At 34.4% G+C, this 17,244-nt stretch overlaps 1 protein-coding gene and 1 long non-coding RNA gene across 5 annotated transcripts in view; both read right to left on the bottom strand.

The window, feature by feature from the left end:
- The window catches only part of LOC113092838 (uncharacterized), a 34,441-nt gene extending 30,451 nt beyond the window's left edge, over positions 1-3,990 (bottom strand). For 2 of the 3 annotated variants that reach the window (XR_003287627.1, XR_003287629.1), the window contains exons 1-2: positions 3,862-3,990; positions 2,407-2,495 (exon numbers count right to left, since the gene is read on the bottom strand). This is a non-coding gene — a long non-coding RNA (uncharacterized LOC113092838). Of the gene's footprint in view, positions 1-2,406; positions 2,500-3,861 lie in introns of all 3 variants that reach the window. The other variant, XR_003287628.1, reaches the window with a different exon arrangement.
- Positions 3,991-4,532: 542 nt separating this feature from the next.
- LOC113092833 (microtubule-associated protein RP/EB family member 2-like) lies at positions 4,533-16,770 on the bottom strand. 2 transcript variants are annotated; one of them, XM_026258603.1, is made up of 7 exons: positions 16,673-16,770; positions 10,793-10,920; positions 10,413-10,558; positions 8,649-8,865; positions 8,378-8,544; positions 6,892-7,050; positions 4,533-5,688 (listed from the first exon to the last, which is right to left on the bottom strand). In XM_026258603.1, the coding sequence occupies exons 2-7, from the start codon at positions 10,911-10,913 to the stop codon at positions 5,614-5,616; spliced, it is 885 nt and encodes a 294-aa protein (XP_026114388.1). In that variant the 5' UTR covers positions 10,914-10,920; positions 16,673-16,770; the 3' UTR covers positions 4,533-5,613. The 2 variants fall into 2 exon arrangements, with proteins under 2 accessions (XP_026114388.1, XP_026114387.1); XM_026258602.1 differs by lacking the exon at positions 16,673-16,770 and adding an exon at positions 13,589-13,864.
- Positions 16,771-17,244: the final 474 nt, after the last annotated feature.

Genomic DNA, 17,244 nt, shown 5'->3' with positions numbered 1-17,244 from the left:
GCTCAAAAATGTGTTCACCCTGCACTGGCTAAATGAATGGAGGAGTACACAAACATTTTGCTCTATCAAATCTATATCACTCCCACTTTTTTTTTGTTTTGGTCTAATTTAGAAACATCATATAGGGGCATTTCCCAAACCAGCGGGAACAGGACGAAACCGTGCATCAACAAAGAGAGACGCCAGGCCACGGAAAACGTGTCATCATCATCAAGGATGGAAAAATACAAGGAAATTAATTACAGGTAGAACTGCAGGGGTAATTAACTGAGAAATACAGTCACACGTGATTAATGTCGAGATGCATGTCTGTTATTCTCTCCTCTTGCTGTAAATGGACACAAACATTTTTCCAGCGAAGGCCAGCAAAGTACACAATCGTTTTTTTTAAACAAATGGTTTCAATCTTGAATCCAGGAAGCAGGAGGCATGGGAATAAGTGCTAAACATAGATGTGATTTGGAAGAGTTCAAGGCTGACGAATGTTTTTCAAGACACCTTGGGAAAATTCAAAAATGACGTTTCAAAGACGCTCTAGACTGGTTGACTTTTTTTTTTTTTTAATCCAAAAACTGGTCTATTCTGGTTCTGATTTAGGGTGCGGGGACAAAACTAAATGCACATAATTCTTCCCATATATTCTGTTGTTCATGTCAAGGATGTTCAATAAAACTCTGGTAAACATCTGCCACTTGATGAAGCTAGATAAATTATATAGATGAAAACAAAGATAGTTTTAATGAGCATGAACAAAACTGCACGAGGTGAAAGAAAATATGACTCACAAAAATAATCATGATTTGCACCGACCACAATGTATTCTGTATGGTGAATGACTGCAGAGATTAATATTAATGAGTTAATGATTAATAATGTAAATATTTATAATAATGTAATTTATTTATATTTTAATATTTAAAAAACAATTATTGATATTTAAATAATAATGTACAAAAAAATTTATATTGTATTTTTTATTTTGAATATTATTATTTCATGATTTAACAATGAGGGAATGTCTACAACAATCAATTGTGGCACTTTTTTACTGTGTGGAGTTTGCAATTTAACCAGATGAGAACCACTGATCTAGAAGTTTCCTTGACCTGATTAAGGACAAACCATTTCTAAAGAGTCTTTCAAGTGTTTTTTTTTATTTTTTATATTACTCTTGACATTTCCGATGACAAAGAAATCTTTTGAGTTCTGGAGTGTTCTCAAATTATCATTTGGATCGTCGCCACTTGACCAGACTAAACTACGAGGAAAAAGCTTTGGATGTTTCAGCAATGTGCAATGTGATGCCTTCCAACTATTCCAAGTATTAATGAGTGAAATCAAAGCTGTGTTTATGCAGTGCCGCAAAATACCTCTTCAACATGACGAATTTACCTAAGTAACTTACAGTAACTGTGAATCGTACCATTATGACAGTGAGATGCATCATGCTGAATTATGATAATCATAGTCAAAGATCACTAGCATGAGTCTCATAACTTCATGATGTCATTGCTGATGGCTCGGAGGTTGCGAATAGCATTCCTGGGATAAAACATCAGGATATATACTTGAAATAGCTTATTCCAAAATGTAAACGATGTCATCCTTTAATCATCCCCAAATCTGACTGTCATTCCGTGGAACCCAAAAGATATTCTGAAGAATTCTGCAACTGCTTTTGTCCATACGGTGAAAGTCACAATGATGTTTTTGACGCCGTTGACTTTCACTGTACGGACAAAAGCAGTTGCACCATTTTTGTTCTTTAGTAACATTGTTTTGCTTTATTTCATCTAGCATGTCTAAGATATCTCTAAGAAAATCCTTGAACACGACTTTAACTTTCAGATGCAATATGCATTATATATAATATACAACTATAAGATGCATAGTGGCAATTGCTAATGCTAACTGATAATTGGCAAAACAACATATCTGACTTAGACCGGCATTATTTACCTGTTGTACCTTTAAGCGATTAAAAACTAAAGTCATTACTGAATTTAATGTGGAATGTACTATGACATGACCTTTGAGCCACATTTGATCTTGTATTCAGATGAGTTGAGTGACATATGTACTGTACAACATGTCTAATACCAAAATATTCAGGCCAAAGTTCAGTCCTAAATGGAGCAGGGACATTGAGAACCCTGATGAACGCTTAAGATTTCAATCTCAATCTCTTATCTGAGGAATCATTGCGCCCCCTACTGAGTTAACATGTGTCCCGTACAACTTGTCCCCTGATCCAAAGTGTTTCTCCTTTAATTTGACTTTTATCAATATTTCTGTCTTTCTTTATTTCTTAATAATGGAAAAACAAAAACAATTATTTTGTGCTAAAAAGGAATTACTTGAATGCACGTAAACGTACTGTGTCAAATAAAGATAAAATATACTTACAGCAACAGGATTTAGAAAGTCGGTGAGTTCTTTTGAAGCTGAATTCTCTTCCTCTATCTCACTGTCTGAATCAATAGCGGGAAGGTCATCTGTCTCCAAGGGTACAAGCAGATTAACCAGTGCATATTAAATCATACAGTTATGAAGGTCTAGCATTGCATCCAGAGCAGAAGGTTCTGATTGGACGATAATATTTTTACATCACTCATTCCACATTCCTGATAGCACTTGTCAAATAATAATTACACTACGTTTGTTGAGTAACATGTAGTTTAGCACTCTTTAAATGAGAAACACAAGTAATATCGTTGTAAGGGGATTAAATTAATACATTCTTTAATGCCGCTTAATTCAGTTCTACTCAAAGTTATGCTGACATATTATGCATCTGCATAATTTATTTTTTGGGGATTTCATCTGATGTTTTACAATTTCAGGGTGTGTATTTCAAAAATAATAGACCCAGTCCCCCTCCCCCCAAAAATGTTTTTATTTACATTTTTAGAATTGTAATGTTACATTTAATGTTGAATTTATAATTTGAATAATTGTGATGTTACATTTATAATTTATGCATTTAAAATATTTTTGTACACATTTTCCACACACAAATGTAATTTTTAATTATGCTTAAATTATTATTATTATTTATATTAATAATAATAATAATAATAATAATAATAATAATAAATTAAGACAGACTGGCCCAAACAGCTGTAATAATAATAAATTAAATAAATACTATTTAGTAAGGATGAATTAAATTGATCAAAAGTGATAGTAAAAACAAACAAAATGCTGTTCTTTTGAACTTTCTATTCATCAAATAATCCTTTAAAAAAAAACGGTATGACAGTTTCCACAAAAATATGAAGCAGCACAACATTGATAATAAAAAGAAATTTTTCTTGAGCAGCATATCAGAATGATTTCTGAAGGATCATGTGACACTGCAGACTGGATTAATGATGCTGAAAATACAGCTGCGCATCACAGGAATAAATTACATTTGAAAACATATTCAAATGGAAAACATTAAAAAAAGATCTCATATTTAATAAAACAATTTTTTATGTATTTATTGATCAAATAAATGCAGTCTTGGTGTACCTAACTTCTTTAAATAACATTAAAAATCCCAAATATCTGAATGATTTTATCATATATATATAACACATTTTATATTGTTATTAGTTTATAATAATTGCCACAAATGCTCAAATAAATTGGTTTAGATTTTTTTTATTATGCTCACTGCATAATTATTCTACTTACATAATGCATATTATTTAATATTTTCCACTGCGATGATGATGTGATGTGATGTGTAGTGGAAAAAAAAAAACTTGGACTGGACTGACACTGAATAAAAGTATACAAGTGGTTTTCCCAAACATCTGAAACACATTAAAAGTTTGAGGAAGTCTGTTTACAAGGTGTTTATTGATCGCTTACCTTGCCAATGATGTTTAGCAAGCGTTTTACAACTGTATCTTTCCTCAAATAGCGATAAATTCCTTATTAAATTATAACTGTTTACATTGTAGTTCACTGAACTGCAGGCAGTTTCTTCTTCGCTTCGTCTCTCGCGATCTTTCAGTTCGTGAGGTCGCGCGCTAGTGACACCTGGCGGCCAGAGACGCTTAATGATATGGAACAAAATCGAAGACGGTTTCACAATTGATAATTTTTTTATCTACTAAATAAATAAAATCGTCTGTTTTTGTCAAAGAGAATCATACTCTGTTGTTCTCCGAAGATGTTTATTTATATGAAAAACGAATAAATAAAATACTAACGATAACTGAAAAATAACAAACCTGTTCCTTTTCCATAAAATCTGCTAATTTGTGTGACTGGCCAAATATTTTTAAAAGCAATTCAAAGAAAAATCTTGTCCAAACCCTAAACTTCTCCATAAAGCACGTTAATTCAATTGTATTTTTATTTATTTTTTTATTAATGACAAGCATCAAACATTTGACACAGAAAAGTCTTCGGTGTCTCATGAGACATTTAAAAGATATTAAAAGATGAGATATTAAACAAAACACGTCTACTATATTGGACACAAGTATTAATTCTATCCTAAATCTTACTCATAATAAAAACAAATGATTTATTCCTTTTGAAAGCGAAAGGGTTTTATTAGGGCAAGCCTATCATATCTCCAAAGATTCTAAACAGCAAGTTAAACATACAAAAAACATTTAACATTTTTTTTTTTTTTTTCAATTTTCTTTTTTTATTAAATATGTAAAAAGCAGGTCAAGTTATTCACAAATAAAATGCAAACATGCAACACATTCGGGGAATGCATAAGGGGAGATACGGTGAGGGAAATAAAAAGAAACACATTGTCTATTTATAATTATTAACAGTACATTTGTTTACATTCCTTTTCATTGTACACAATAATAAATGACATAAGACCATTGACCTGTGGAGAATATTGGGAGATCACGAGAATGCGGTTTTCTGTCCAGAAGACCTGTGCTTTAGAACAACAGTTAACAAAAATCTTCAATATGCATTGTCTTTACTGTACTTATAAAGTAAAACATGTTTAGACGCAAAATACGGATTGCACGGTTCAAATAAAATACTTCCTACCAAACATTGTGATTGGCTTTCACCTCGGTGAAGCTCAGACACATTTATCCAAAAAACAAAATTTCATAAAAAATATGCGTTTTTAATCTAACATTGAGAAAAATTTAGCGTTGTTTCAAAATGAATCACATTGCTTTATATTAACAGTGTGCATTAGGTTATAATGCAAAATTTACTGTGGTAACCAATGGTTAGTCTTCTTGAGGAATCTACCAGCAGATAAAATGTATTGGTAGCTCTCTGAGCTACTCTTATTGTAATATTGTAAAATGTAATGGTTTAACGATGCATCTAACAGCTTTGAGATGTAAAATAGCAGTTAAAGTAAAAATCGAATGGAATTGATGTGCGGTGGTTATCACAGGCTTCACACGGACAAGATTCACCATTTAAGCTGCTGTCAGATGACATGTTCATAATAGTCATGATCCAATTAAACAGGGCTTCGAAATGACAATAAAAAGAGACATATTTGGCCAATTTGTCAATAAACCAAATGAGAAATAAACCGCCGTGAGTTTGAGGAAATGAACCCAAGAGCAGTTTTCTGACTGAGTGCATGTATGTTCAGGTGTCTGTTTGATTGACAGCTGTTCAGTATTCGTCCTGTGTGTCGTCAGGGACGTCCTCCTCCTGAGCCGGAGCCTCATGCTCCTCTCCACCTGCTTCCTGCACACACACGGTCATTTGTTATTTCTGAAGATCTTGTTACATTAGATAACATTAATCACGAAACGTGAAAAACTACACTGTGTATGAGACAGAAGCACTTGATCTGTAGGGTTATAGCACAAGAAACGATCAAAAACAGGATAGTTATGTAACAACTATTTAAGAACGTTCATACGTATATCTATTCAGTACTGAAGGACAGTTTGAACTAAAGTAGTAGTACAAAATGAGTTAAAAACAACAGGTCATTTATAGAAGAATAGTCTGTGCAATATAGAGGGAGAAAAATAATTGTTAAGAATTATGACCATATTTTGGCTTTGACCAACATAATAAGTGGACTTTTGAGGGGAAAATTTAAATGTTTGTGTAGAGTATGAATATGAAAAATAAACAATAAAAAAGTCTTTTTTATTCAAACAAAAAAAGAAAATAATAAAGAAAAAGAAAATCAACATTAATAATACTTATATTATATGTTGTGATGTTTGGTTAAATAACTATCTAAAACTATTAATTTAAATAGGTTTGATGTATTGAAAGAACATTAAAAAAAGTAATAATAATAATAATAATAATAATAATTATTATTATTATTATTATTATTTATTATTTGTGAATGTGTTCATATTTTATTACAAAAGAAAGAGCAGAACATGTAATATCTGTGACCCTGGACCACAAAACCAGGCTTAAGAGTACATTTTTCAAAATTGAGATTTATACTTCTTCTGAAATCGGAATAAATAATCTTTCCAGTGATGTCTGGTTTATTAGGATCAGACAGTATTTAGCTGAGATGCAGCTATTTGAAAATCTGGAATCTGAGGATGCAAAAAAAATCTAAATATTGAGAAAAATCACCTTTAAAGTTGTTCAGATGAATTCTGATCAATGCATAAAACTGATCAAAAATTAAGTTTTGATATATTTATGGCAGGAAATTTACAAAACATCTTCATGGAACATGATCTTTACTTAATATCCCAATGATTTTGGGCATAAAAGAAAAATCTATAAATTTGACCCATACAATTTTTTTTGACTATTGCTGCAAATATACCCTGCTTTTGTGCTCCAGGGTCACATATATACAAATAAATAATAATAAATGTGATGTTTTAATTAAAAGCAATAGATGGATGGATGGATGGATGGATAGATAGATAGATGAAGTGAAGACTGAACTGAAGCACTAACCTGGTCGTCTGCAGAGTACAGCACCTCCATGAGTCTCTCCACGAAGGGCCCGTTGTCCTGGCCCTGGTCCTGACACAGCAGCTCCACCTCTCTCAGCTTCCCGAAGTAGAAATCCCGCTCCTTCTCCACTCCTTCGAGAGCGAGCTTTAATGTATTGAGCTGCAGCAGAGGAGAGACGCAAGAGTTACCAGTGACATAAAACACAGTCAATGGACGGCTGAAAACACTGACAGTAAAAGACGGTTATTGCTTTAGAAGACAAAACTCTTCATTGAATGTTTAGATTTCCTGACGCATTATTTGATGTTTATTATCCAAAAAAATTACAAGTCCTTTCTTTGGTTTTTGTGCACAATTAACAATGCATGGCTCTTATTAAATAAAATGGCTATAATTCTCAAACATAATGTCTAACAAGGCAGCACACAAGGAGCCCAAAAGTGCTGTCTAGGTCAACAGCTGAAATGGGGGAAAAAAAGAAAAGTTTGATGCGGTCTAAGCAGACAGCACTTGATATCATGCTAGGAAACCAGGTCTTGATAGCTAGCATGCGGTCTGGATTAACAGCCGATGATGCTCAAAAATGCTGTCTGTCTCGGCAAACAGATAATCACAGTCAGAAGACAGCTCACACTAGGTTTCCAAAAATTATTTCTACACGTTAAACATCTGTTCACAGTCCATGCTTTCATAAGAGCATCCAGAATGCTATGCTATGATGTCATAAGAATGCCTAGGATGATGCCTATGATGACATTTAGGAAGATGCCTGTGATTAGAAATCTAAATGCAATATTTTTTATTATGCTTGTTTGTAGGACTGCACAATTTGGCCAATGTGAAAATCAATAAACAATATTAATAAATTTGATTATAACCATAAAATTACAATACTAAAATCTTTCACTTGTTTTCTGTGAAGTTCATCAAAATGAAGTGAATTTATGGACAAATAGGACAAATATCTGATCAAATCAAGTTATTTCAAAGGGAAAACAAGTTTAAGTTTTTGCTTTTTGATAAACTAAATTACATTTTAATTTCTCAAAATCAAGACTTTATATCTTCATGTTGCATTTCAAGTAAATGTGTCTTGTCATCTTGTTTCAAGAATGTTTAGATAATTGTATCAGAAACACTGACACACACACACACACACAAATAAATAAATATATATATATATATATATATATATATATATATATATATATATATATATATATATATATATATATATATATATATATTCATGCCATAACTTTATGAATTTAAGACTTTCTGCTCCAATTTAAGACCTTTTAAGGCCTTCATTTGTGTGAGGGCAAATTAAAACTTTTTAAGACCCACAGAAACCCTTGTCTTTAAAAATGATCTGCAAAAATCTCATCATATCTCAAGGAGGTCTCACTCATCTTTTCTGACCATTATGTTCTCAATTGCTTTATTTCAGGATTTTAACCGTGTTAACAGTGTTAGGGATGTCCACCTGTTCATTTAGTTGTGTTACTTGGGCTTCCAGCTCCTTCTCTCCTTTAGCGGGTGTCGCTGACATCACTGGGATCTTTTTGGCAGAGGAGGGTCTGGAGGTGGAGGTGATGGTGGAGGAGGTGGAGGTGGAGGATTTAGGGGTTGAACTGGTGGATCTAGTAGCTCCTGCACACAAGTTAACAGACGCATGATGCAATTTAGTAGATGCTAGATGCCATTTGATTAATGATGATTATTAATAAATGATGTCACGAGCAGCCCGAACAGACCTGCGGTGGGAGAGCTGACGGCATGCTGGGATTTCTTTGGCAGGTTGAAGATCTGCTCGCCGGGATCTGGAGGGGGAATGGCGTCCTGACCCTGTCTGGCCTGCACCGGGTCGTACTCCTTCCCGTCGTAGTTGGCATCAAAGAACTTCTTAAACCACTGAATGAAGTCCAGGTTGTCTTGAAACCGTCCCTTGACAAGCTTCTCTACAGGGATGATCTAAGAGGAAAGGAAACAGGATGAGTATAAATGTGAAAAAAAAAAAAACATTACAGATTTTTCATAACAAATACAGATGTATGTTAAATTCACAAAAGGGGTTCACAAAACAGTGGGGTCCCACAAACACCTGATTTGTGCTAATAATTAAACCATAAAAATGTAAAATTAAAATAAATTATAAAAAAAAAAAAAAAAAAAGAATTAAATATATATATAATTTTATTAACTGCAAACTCATAAAAATATAAAGAATGTGTTATTAAATTACTGAAATATTCATTTAAAGTCTCAAGTAAACCAAAAAGGTTTGTGAATCCCAGCATTAATTGACATAAATGATTATTTAAAAATGTGGTTTGCTTTTTTTTTTTTTTGCATGCATAAAAAGTCTCCATCTGTCAGATATCACAAATAGAGGCGTCCTAAGAAATCTCTCTCAATCTGACTGTCTGGACAAAAAAAAAAAATTATGCAAATATAAAAAAAAAAGAATAAACAATTGTGGCTTGTGTGTCAATCATTTTACACAGTTGGGTTTGTTAATGTCAGGTTTGCTGACTGAGTTTTTGATTTGAGGGTGTGTGGTTGAAAATTGGCTGAAATCGAGTATAGTTTTTAAGAAAGATAATGGGTTATATATCCATTCAAGCTTTATAAAACAGCACTGTTATACCTTGTTTTTCAAGTGCACACTTTTAAGCAGAAAAAAGTATGGAATTATTTATAAAACGACAGCACTGAGTGAATAACGAGGCTCAAAATTAGTGGCAACATTTAATATAAACAATAAATATTAAATATTAGCAAGTATATTTTAACAAATTAACATTATTATTTATTACCGTATTTTCCGGACTATAAGTCGTACTTTTTTTCATAGTTTGGCTGGTCCTGCGACTTATAGTCAGGTGCGACTTATTTATCAAAATTAATTTGACATGAATCAAAGGGAAAACATTACCGTCTCCAGCCGCCAGAGGGCGCTCTATGCTGCTCAGTGCCCCTGTAGTCTACACTGCAGACATAGAGCGCCCTCTAGCGGCTGTAGACGGAAATGTTTTCTCTCGTTTCTAAATAAATCCGACTTATAGTCCAGTGCAACTCCAGTGTTTTTTTCCTCATCGTGACATATTTTTGGACTGATGCAACCTATACTCAGGTGCGACTTATAGTCCGAAAAATAAGGTATGCATTTTTCACATAAATCGTGATTTTTTTTCTTCATCTAATTTGAAGATTTTGTTGTAAAGGCAGTAATAGCAGCTGCGCAGTAAAAAATATTTTTCTTTGTAAATAAAACAAAGAATACTGAAAACAGTATTTGATTTTTTTTTTCTATTTCTACCACTACTCATAAAACTTGTAAATAATAGAATTAAATCAGTCTGGGGTTATGATATCTTTTATATATATTTTCTCATCACAAATATCCACAATTTTCTTTCAGGCTAAAATGCAATTTTCTCTATGGTGATTTCATTTCCAATCAGATTTCCAGCGGTAATAGTGAAAGCATGACTGCAAGCCTCTCCTGTTCGTCTCACCTTATCAACATTCATCCTCTTGAAGGAGGCCTGCAGGAGTTTGAAGTTGTGGATGTATTCGTGCTCCAGCTTGGCCTGGAATTTCACCTTCTTAAGACTGATGCAGCCCGGAAACAGCATGTCCATGAACTGACAGTACGCTGCTCCTGGAAAGAGATGCACATACGATACGCTGGGTCAAAAAGGTTTTGTGATGACTTATTTAGGACTGCTACAATTCATGGCTGTGTTACATAAAGCAGCATTTTTTACCACAAACATATAAAGTTAGCAGGCGTTCTGCAGCAGCTCAGACGAGCACTAACTGTAAATCCTCTGGGATTACTGGTCTTTGTGTCTAATGAGTGTCAGCGGTGGGTTAAGTTGGGAGGATCACATACCTGATGACAGCTGCTCCACTTTAGTGTAGTTTAGACTGAGCAGATCGTTCACCCAGGCTGTGATGTCATGCCTGCTCATGGTCTCCTGGGTGATTGAGGTAGAGTAAACATTGACCGCCATCCCCCAGCTGTGGACGAGACTCAGACATCAGCCCAAAGTCTGGATGACACTATCAGCTCTGGTATTCACTGAATCATCTTGTCAGTCTGAGCCATTTACAATGCATGCACATGCAGAGTATAACAGCAGAATGCATTATGCCTAAAGTCATCCTCTTACATTGTTATTCAAATTATGAAATTGTGCAACTGCAATGCATTTTTTTATGTGCAACTGCAATGCAGAGTTTTACTATTAAGAAATCTGAGATGGATTAAACTGGGACGGCATCTATTATTGAGAATTCATAAAGGAATAGTTCACCCAAAAAATCTACTCACCCTCTGGCCATTTAAGACGTAGAGGTGTTTGTTTCTATATCATATTTGGAAATATTTAGCATTACATCACTTGCTCAGCATCTGGGTCCTCTGCGGTGAATGGGTGCCGTCAGAATGAGAGTCCAAACAGCTGATAAAAACATCACAATAATCTACGAGTAATCCACACCTCTCCAGTCCATCAGTTAATGTCTTGTGAAGAGAAAAGCTGTGTGTTTGTGAGAAACATATCCATCATAAGATGTTTTTAACTTCTAACCGTTGCTCAAGTCCTCTATCCATATTTCTGGTGAGAAAGCCATCTGGTCTGAATCAGGAGAGAAATATGCACTGATCAAGCACTGTTTACAAGCGACAACAATGATGTGAGAGGACAACAGGGGATTTCCACTTCCTTTTTCCAAAGGTGGAACTGTTTGAACTTTTTTTTTTTTTTCAGAGAAGCAATGGTTTAAAGTTCAAAATGTATTTTAGATAGATTTGTGTCTTACAAACATTTAGCTCTTTTCGCTTCACAAGACTTTTTCTGACGGACTGGTGTGGATTACTGTGACGTTTTTATCAGCTGTTTCTCATTCTGACAGCACTAGGGATGCACCGAAATTAGAAAAGCACAGTAGTGCTATTGCAAACAGGAACAAATTTACTACTTAGGATACTACTATAGTATTAATCATGCACAGTACACGAGTGGAGCGTTCGCTATGAGCAACACAACTGAACACACATTCATAGAGAGAAATATCCACACAGGGACGACGGCCAGAGGAACCAAACGCGTGTAGCACTACTTCGTTTTTCGGCGACTGAAATTTTGGTGCATCCCTAGACGGCACCCATTCACTGGTGAGCAAGTGATGTAGTCAAGTCTGCTCTCATGAAGAAACTCATTTACATCTTGAGATCTTTAAGAGCTGTGACCGTTTCCTGCTAACTGGCGTTGCACATTTTGCCCGTAAACACTGTGAAACATGATCCTAACGTCAACTCAGTAATCACCAAGTAAACAGCAAGATATACAGAGCGCTCCACAATGTTAAAAATAAGCTTTTGAGCTTTGTTTGTTCTCATACAGTTCACTGAAAGTTCATCCTAGTTTTTTTTTTTTTTTTTACTCAAACATCTAAAGGAAAAAAGTTTGTCATATAAATAAATAAATATGTGAAGTACTTTGTAAATGTATGTACAAACATATTCATTTTCCATAACTGAACAGCGTTTGATGTCAAACAATACATTTGCTTCGGACAAAAATGACTTTGTTTAGGAATTGAGGTTTGTCCTCGAAAAGCTCTTGATGTGTGGATAAATTTGAAACATCTCAGTTTGGCACAAAACACAGTTTGATTGGGTGGATACTAGCTGACATGATACACGGTGATAATTATTTTCATGCTAGGACTGATATTAAAATACTATGGACATATCAAAGATCATCTCAACTTACACATAATAAACTAACCTAATTCAATTAACTGAAGCTAGTTTCAGATCACTGCCAAGAGAAAGATCCACCAGATCAATCCCATTCTCCTTGATTTCCCAGTGCACCATCATATGAATAATGAAGCGAATCCCTCAAGAAAACCCACATCTCTTACTAAGATTTCTTTAAAACCACTCCGGGACAAATGGACCTGCCTATTAATTTCTCATGACTTTAATAAACTCAGACACACACTGCATTTCCAGACATTAGTGATGTTGAGCTTAAAGAGCAGATTCATCTAAATTTAGCAGGAAAGATAAAGAGTTTAGTGAGATGTTGGAGTGAAGGGGGAGGGAGAAAAAAAATCAGTGTCAACAAAAGCAATCAACCCAAAACATGTTTGTAGACCTGTAAAACACATGCAATCATATTTCTACCCATGCACGAGATTATTACCCAGTATTAAGAACGACATGCACGCCTTAACAGAAGACCTGAACTGATTTGGGGGATAGGATGAAATGAATTACATTACGCAATGGCTGACTGCTTGGTGAACATACAGGCCATGTACTGTCAAAACCTTGGAAAGCAGCCTGTCAGCGCACATCCCAACATACATCCATCTCAAATCATATGCATAACGCCTGAGAAAAAGCTCAAAAGCATGAACGCATTTACTAAACAGCGTTTAGCATGCTTTTTTATGACTGCATCATCGGGGAAACGCCATAGCTGGCTCAGGAAAAGCCCCACCGTTAGACAGAACGCAGCCATAGTGTGGGTTCCCAGAGCGAGTGCATTGGAAAAGCATGGTTTAAAACGTACAATCTTGATATTTTCGGCTAAATGCAATGACTGTAGGTCGGTTTACGCGGTGGTTTTCTTTGTAAAGCGGCCGGTGGGTGGTAATGGCAGTGGTGTACCTGTAGGCGCGCTCTCCGCGCACTGTGTTCTTTCTGTAGGGAATGATGTTGGTGCCGTTGCTGTCCGGAATGATGTCGTTGTTGTTCTCTCCATTGGGGGACAGAGCTTGCATCGGACCGGGCATTTGGCTCTGTGAAATACTCGTTCGGACGAGGAAAGGGACGTCGGGGTTATTCCCTGCCGCCTGCTTGTTTGTTCTTAGAAAAAATCCCGTTTGTAAGAGTGTGAGTGTAAGTGTGTGTGTGTATAAATATATGAATGTGTGTCTTCGGCTCAACAGCGCACTCACAGGCGAGTCACGGAACTACAGTCACGTGACTTTGGGAGGGGTGCTTCAGATTTGAGCCAGAGGAACTTTACCTCTTCCTAAATATATATATATATATATATATATATATATATATATATATATATATATATATATATATATATATATATATATATATATATATATATATATATATATATGATGTATTTTATAGTAATACAACGTTGTGGTCTTTCATCCTCATTAGACCCAGGGAAAAGTTCCTAGGTTTGTCTTCCTAATGAAAGTAGTTCCGTATCTCTGCCCCAAAATATGTTTTCTATTTTTTTTTTATGTGCATCCCCCCACACACTAGTAAACGTCTCATGCATGGGTAAAATTGTGTAATAAAGATTAATACACATGTTATGGGTTGACAAAGGCATTCTAGTTTATGAATAAACTTTATCTCCACAGCTACATATAAACGAATCTGCTCTTTCAGCACAACTAAATCTCTGTAAATGCATGCGACAATGCATAGCATTTTTACTATTATTATTGTCTTTAGGAAGACAAAACAGATAAATAACAACATTAATAATTATTAAAATGTTTCTGGAGCACCAAATCAGAATATTAGTTTCATTTCTGAAGACTGGAGTAATTCAGCTTTGCCATCACAGGAATAAACTACATTTTAAAATGTATTAAATATTTTTTTATAGTTATATTTCATAATTGTACTTTTTTTTTACTGTATTTATCAAATAAATGCAGCCTTTGTGAGCATAAGAGACTATATATTAATTAATATAAATTATAATAATGATATAAAATAGAAATAGTTCAAAAAGAAACCAAAGATATCTGGCTCTTTATGTGATGAGGCCTGTGGCTCATTATTCTTCACTGTATTGCAAAGAGTGTTGTGATTTAGTTTATGATATATACACATAACTCAAAGTTTAGATAAGGCTCTTGTTGTATGACATCTTTACAATGTAGTCTCTCCAACCAATCAAATCTATGGTTTTTACAGTCAAAACAGAGAGATAAATTATCAAAATGGCCTGCTGGGTCATGAGCAATAGTCTCAAACTGAAGAATGAAGATGTCATACTTTTACAAGTGATGACATTACAAATGGAGAAAATTTTAGTGAGATTATTTCAAGTTTTTTTATGCTCCAGCATTATAATTAAACCGCCAAATAGATAGTAAAAGTTGGTAACTGAGATGTTCCATATGCATTAAACACATGTTCCTATACTACCATAAATCTGGTCATAAATAAACTGCCAGCGGAGAATGTTACAAAAGATTAGTCTTTAAGTTTCCAATGGCTGGCAGTGACTTCAGAGTGCCTGACAGATATAATAATAATGCTGTTAAATTACAGCAAATGCAATGTACACAAATAAGCTAACATGAAATATACACGTATTTTGCATCAAATATAAAATTTTAAGCATGTGTATATATAAGTGAAAGTGACATGAAGCCATGTATGGTGTTATACAAATCATATACAGCTCGGATGTAAGAGAGTTTCAGGCATTAAACCTGAAAATACTGTAAGCAGGATGCTTTAGGATTTAGGACTTTGAGAAGTTATATGTAAAATGAACACGAAAAATTCTCTATTTTACATTCGATACTACCGTCCTTGCTAATCCTATTAAAGTAAACTAGTGGCATTAATCATGTGACTTAGTACAGACGCTTTTATTTTGCTTCTACTCTAGCAATTTCAATTCAAAATTGTGACAAACTCAGAATTGCAAGACATAGACTTTCAACTGTGAGAAAGAACATCTAAATTGTTAGATGAATTGTGAGATGCAATTAGAAAATTCAGAGTTAAAAAGTCTGAATTTTGAGATTTAAACTCAGAATTCTGAGAAAATGTGTTATCGCAAAATATAAACTTGGAATAGGGATTTAAAAAGTCAGAATTATGTGTTTACATCTCACAATTCTAGTGAGATAAAAAGTCACAAATACAATTATTATTATTTTTTTTTTTTGTTCTATGGAGTTAAAAAGCTTAAAAAGCTCAAGTGCTGCGGTCATTAAAGCAAAAGAAGCACAAATCAGATCCTAAAGCATTTCTGAAATTCATATGCACTTTGAAATTAAGTATTTCTGATACTGATAATATAATTTGCATTTTTTTTTTAGCCTTGAATAAAAATTTATGCAAAATAAAAGCATTGTCAACTGGTGATCTCACACCTTTGGACCAGACTGTAATAAGTCAAGTTTCTGCACCAGCACTAACATGTTAAAACATGAGGCCACTAAGCTGTTTGTGTTGCAGATTACTGCATTTTAATTGCACCAGGCTGTTCAATTGTCTTTTGTTGGCTTGTTTCCCCTCTCATACGGCTTTGCAGTCACCCTTTCACTTATTCGTGCAAACACGTGGACTAAATATGTAACATCAATGTAAAAGTTGCACCTTGCAGCCTCACAAACCAATTGCATTTCTCTTAGAACAAGGAAGTGTGCTTAGAAAATTACCAACTTCGTCTTAATTACAAAAGAAAAAACAACACCAACACACATTTGTGTCAGTAATATTATATATTTATTAACCACCATCATAAAACATTAAAAGTGATGGTTAGGGTTAGTGCCACGGTGCACTACAATGTAATGAACAGCTGACGCTACGCTAACAAGCTACTCTGCCTGCATGATTTTAATGACAATATTAAACATAAATCAGGGGTTTCCCATAGGCTCGATCATGCCAGAGCGAAGCCATACCCCTCTATTAAGAAAATGCATTAATAGTTTAAAGACAGCGCCTGATATAAACTCGACTCACCCGTGAACTCAACAGTTAATCCGACCAAACCAGCTGCGCTTCTCGGTTCGCACCCCACCCTCCAGCGCCTCAGAGAACCATCAGCACCACCGCCTATCCACCCGCTGCCGCTGATTGGCGGACGCCCATCAATCTTCTCGCTGATTGGTTGACAGATAGAATGGCCGTTGTTTTTTTCATTGGCCACTCCCTCTGTTCAGATGAACGGCTGAGGGAAGCAACGGATGTTGTATTTCTCGACCAATGGGAATGCAGTGCGCTTAATAAATAAACTAAATAACTACAACTGAAATATAAATATATAAAAGCTATTTAGACATATTTAAAAAATGCTAAAAAAAAAAAAAAAAAACACAGAATTACTAAAACGTTACCTAAAATGTAAAATATAAAAATGAATGAAAAATAATACTTAAAAAAAATCAGATCATTAATAATTAAAGCCGCGAGATCGTCCCAAATTAATAAATAGTTTTAGGAATTTATGTCATTATTTAAATTTGGTTAATTTACGTTTAAGTAAATTTTAATGTGATTTTTATTGTTGTATGGAAAAATATATCAAATTATTC

This window comes from Carassius auratus, unplaced genomic scaffold (genome assembly GCF_003368295.1).
Source record: "Carassius auratus strain Wakin unplaced genomic scaffold, ASM336829v1 scaf_tig00214714_1_2670353, whole genome shotgun sequence".
Taxonomy (NCBI): Eukaryota; Metazoa; Chordata; class Actinopteri; order Cypriniformes; family Cyprinidae; genus Carassius; species Carassius auratus.
Note: the sequence above shows the minus strand (reverse complement) of the source record. Positions and strands in the feature narration are given on the sequence as shown.

What these genes read in the sequence shown, in the direction of transcription:
- LOC113092833 (XM_026258602.1), bottom strand. Translation starts at nt 13,713, where the DNA reads ATGCCCGGTCCGATGCAAGCTCTGTCCCCCAATGGAGAGAACAACAAC. An exon ending in CGCGGAGAGCGCGCCTACAG is followed by an intron (nt 10,921 to 13,588) that starts GTACACCACTGC and finishes TCTCGTCCACAG; the next exon opens with CTGGGGGATGGCGGTCAATG. An exon ending in AGAGGATGAATGTTGATAAG is followed by an intron (nt 8,866 to 10,412) that starts GTGAGACGAACA and finishes CTTTCCTCTTAG; the next exon opens with ATCATCCCTGTAGAGAAGCT.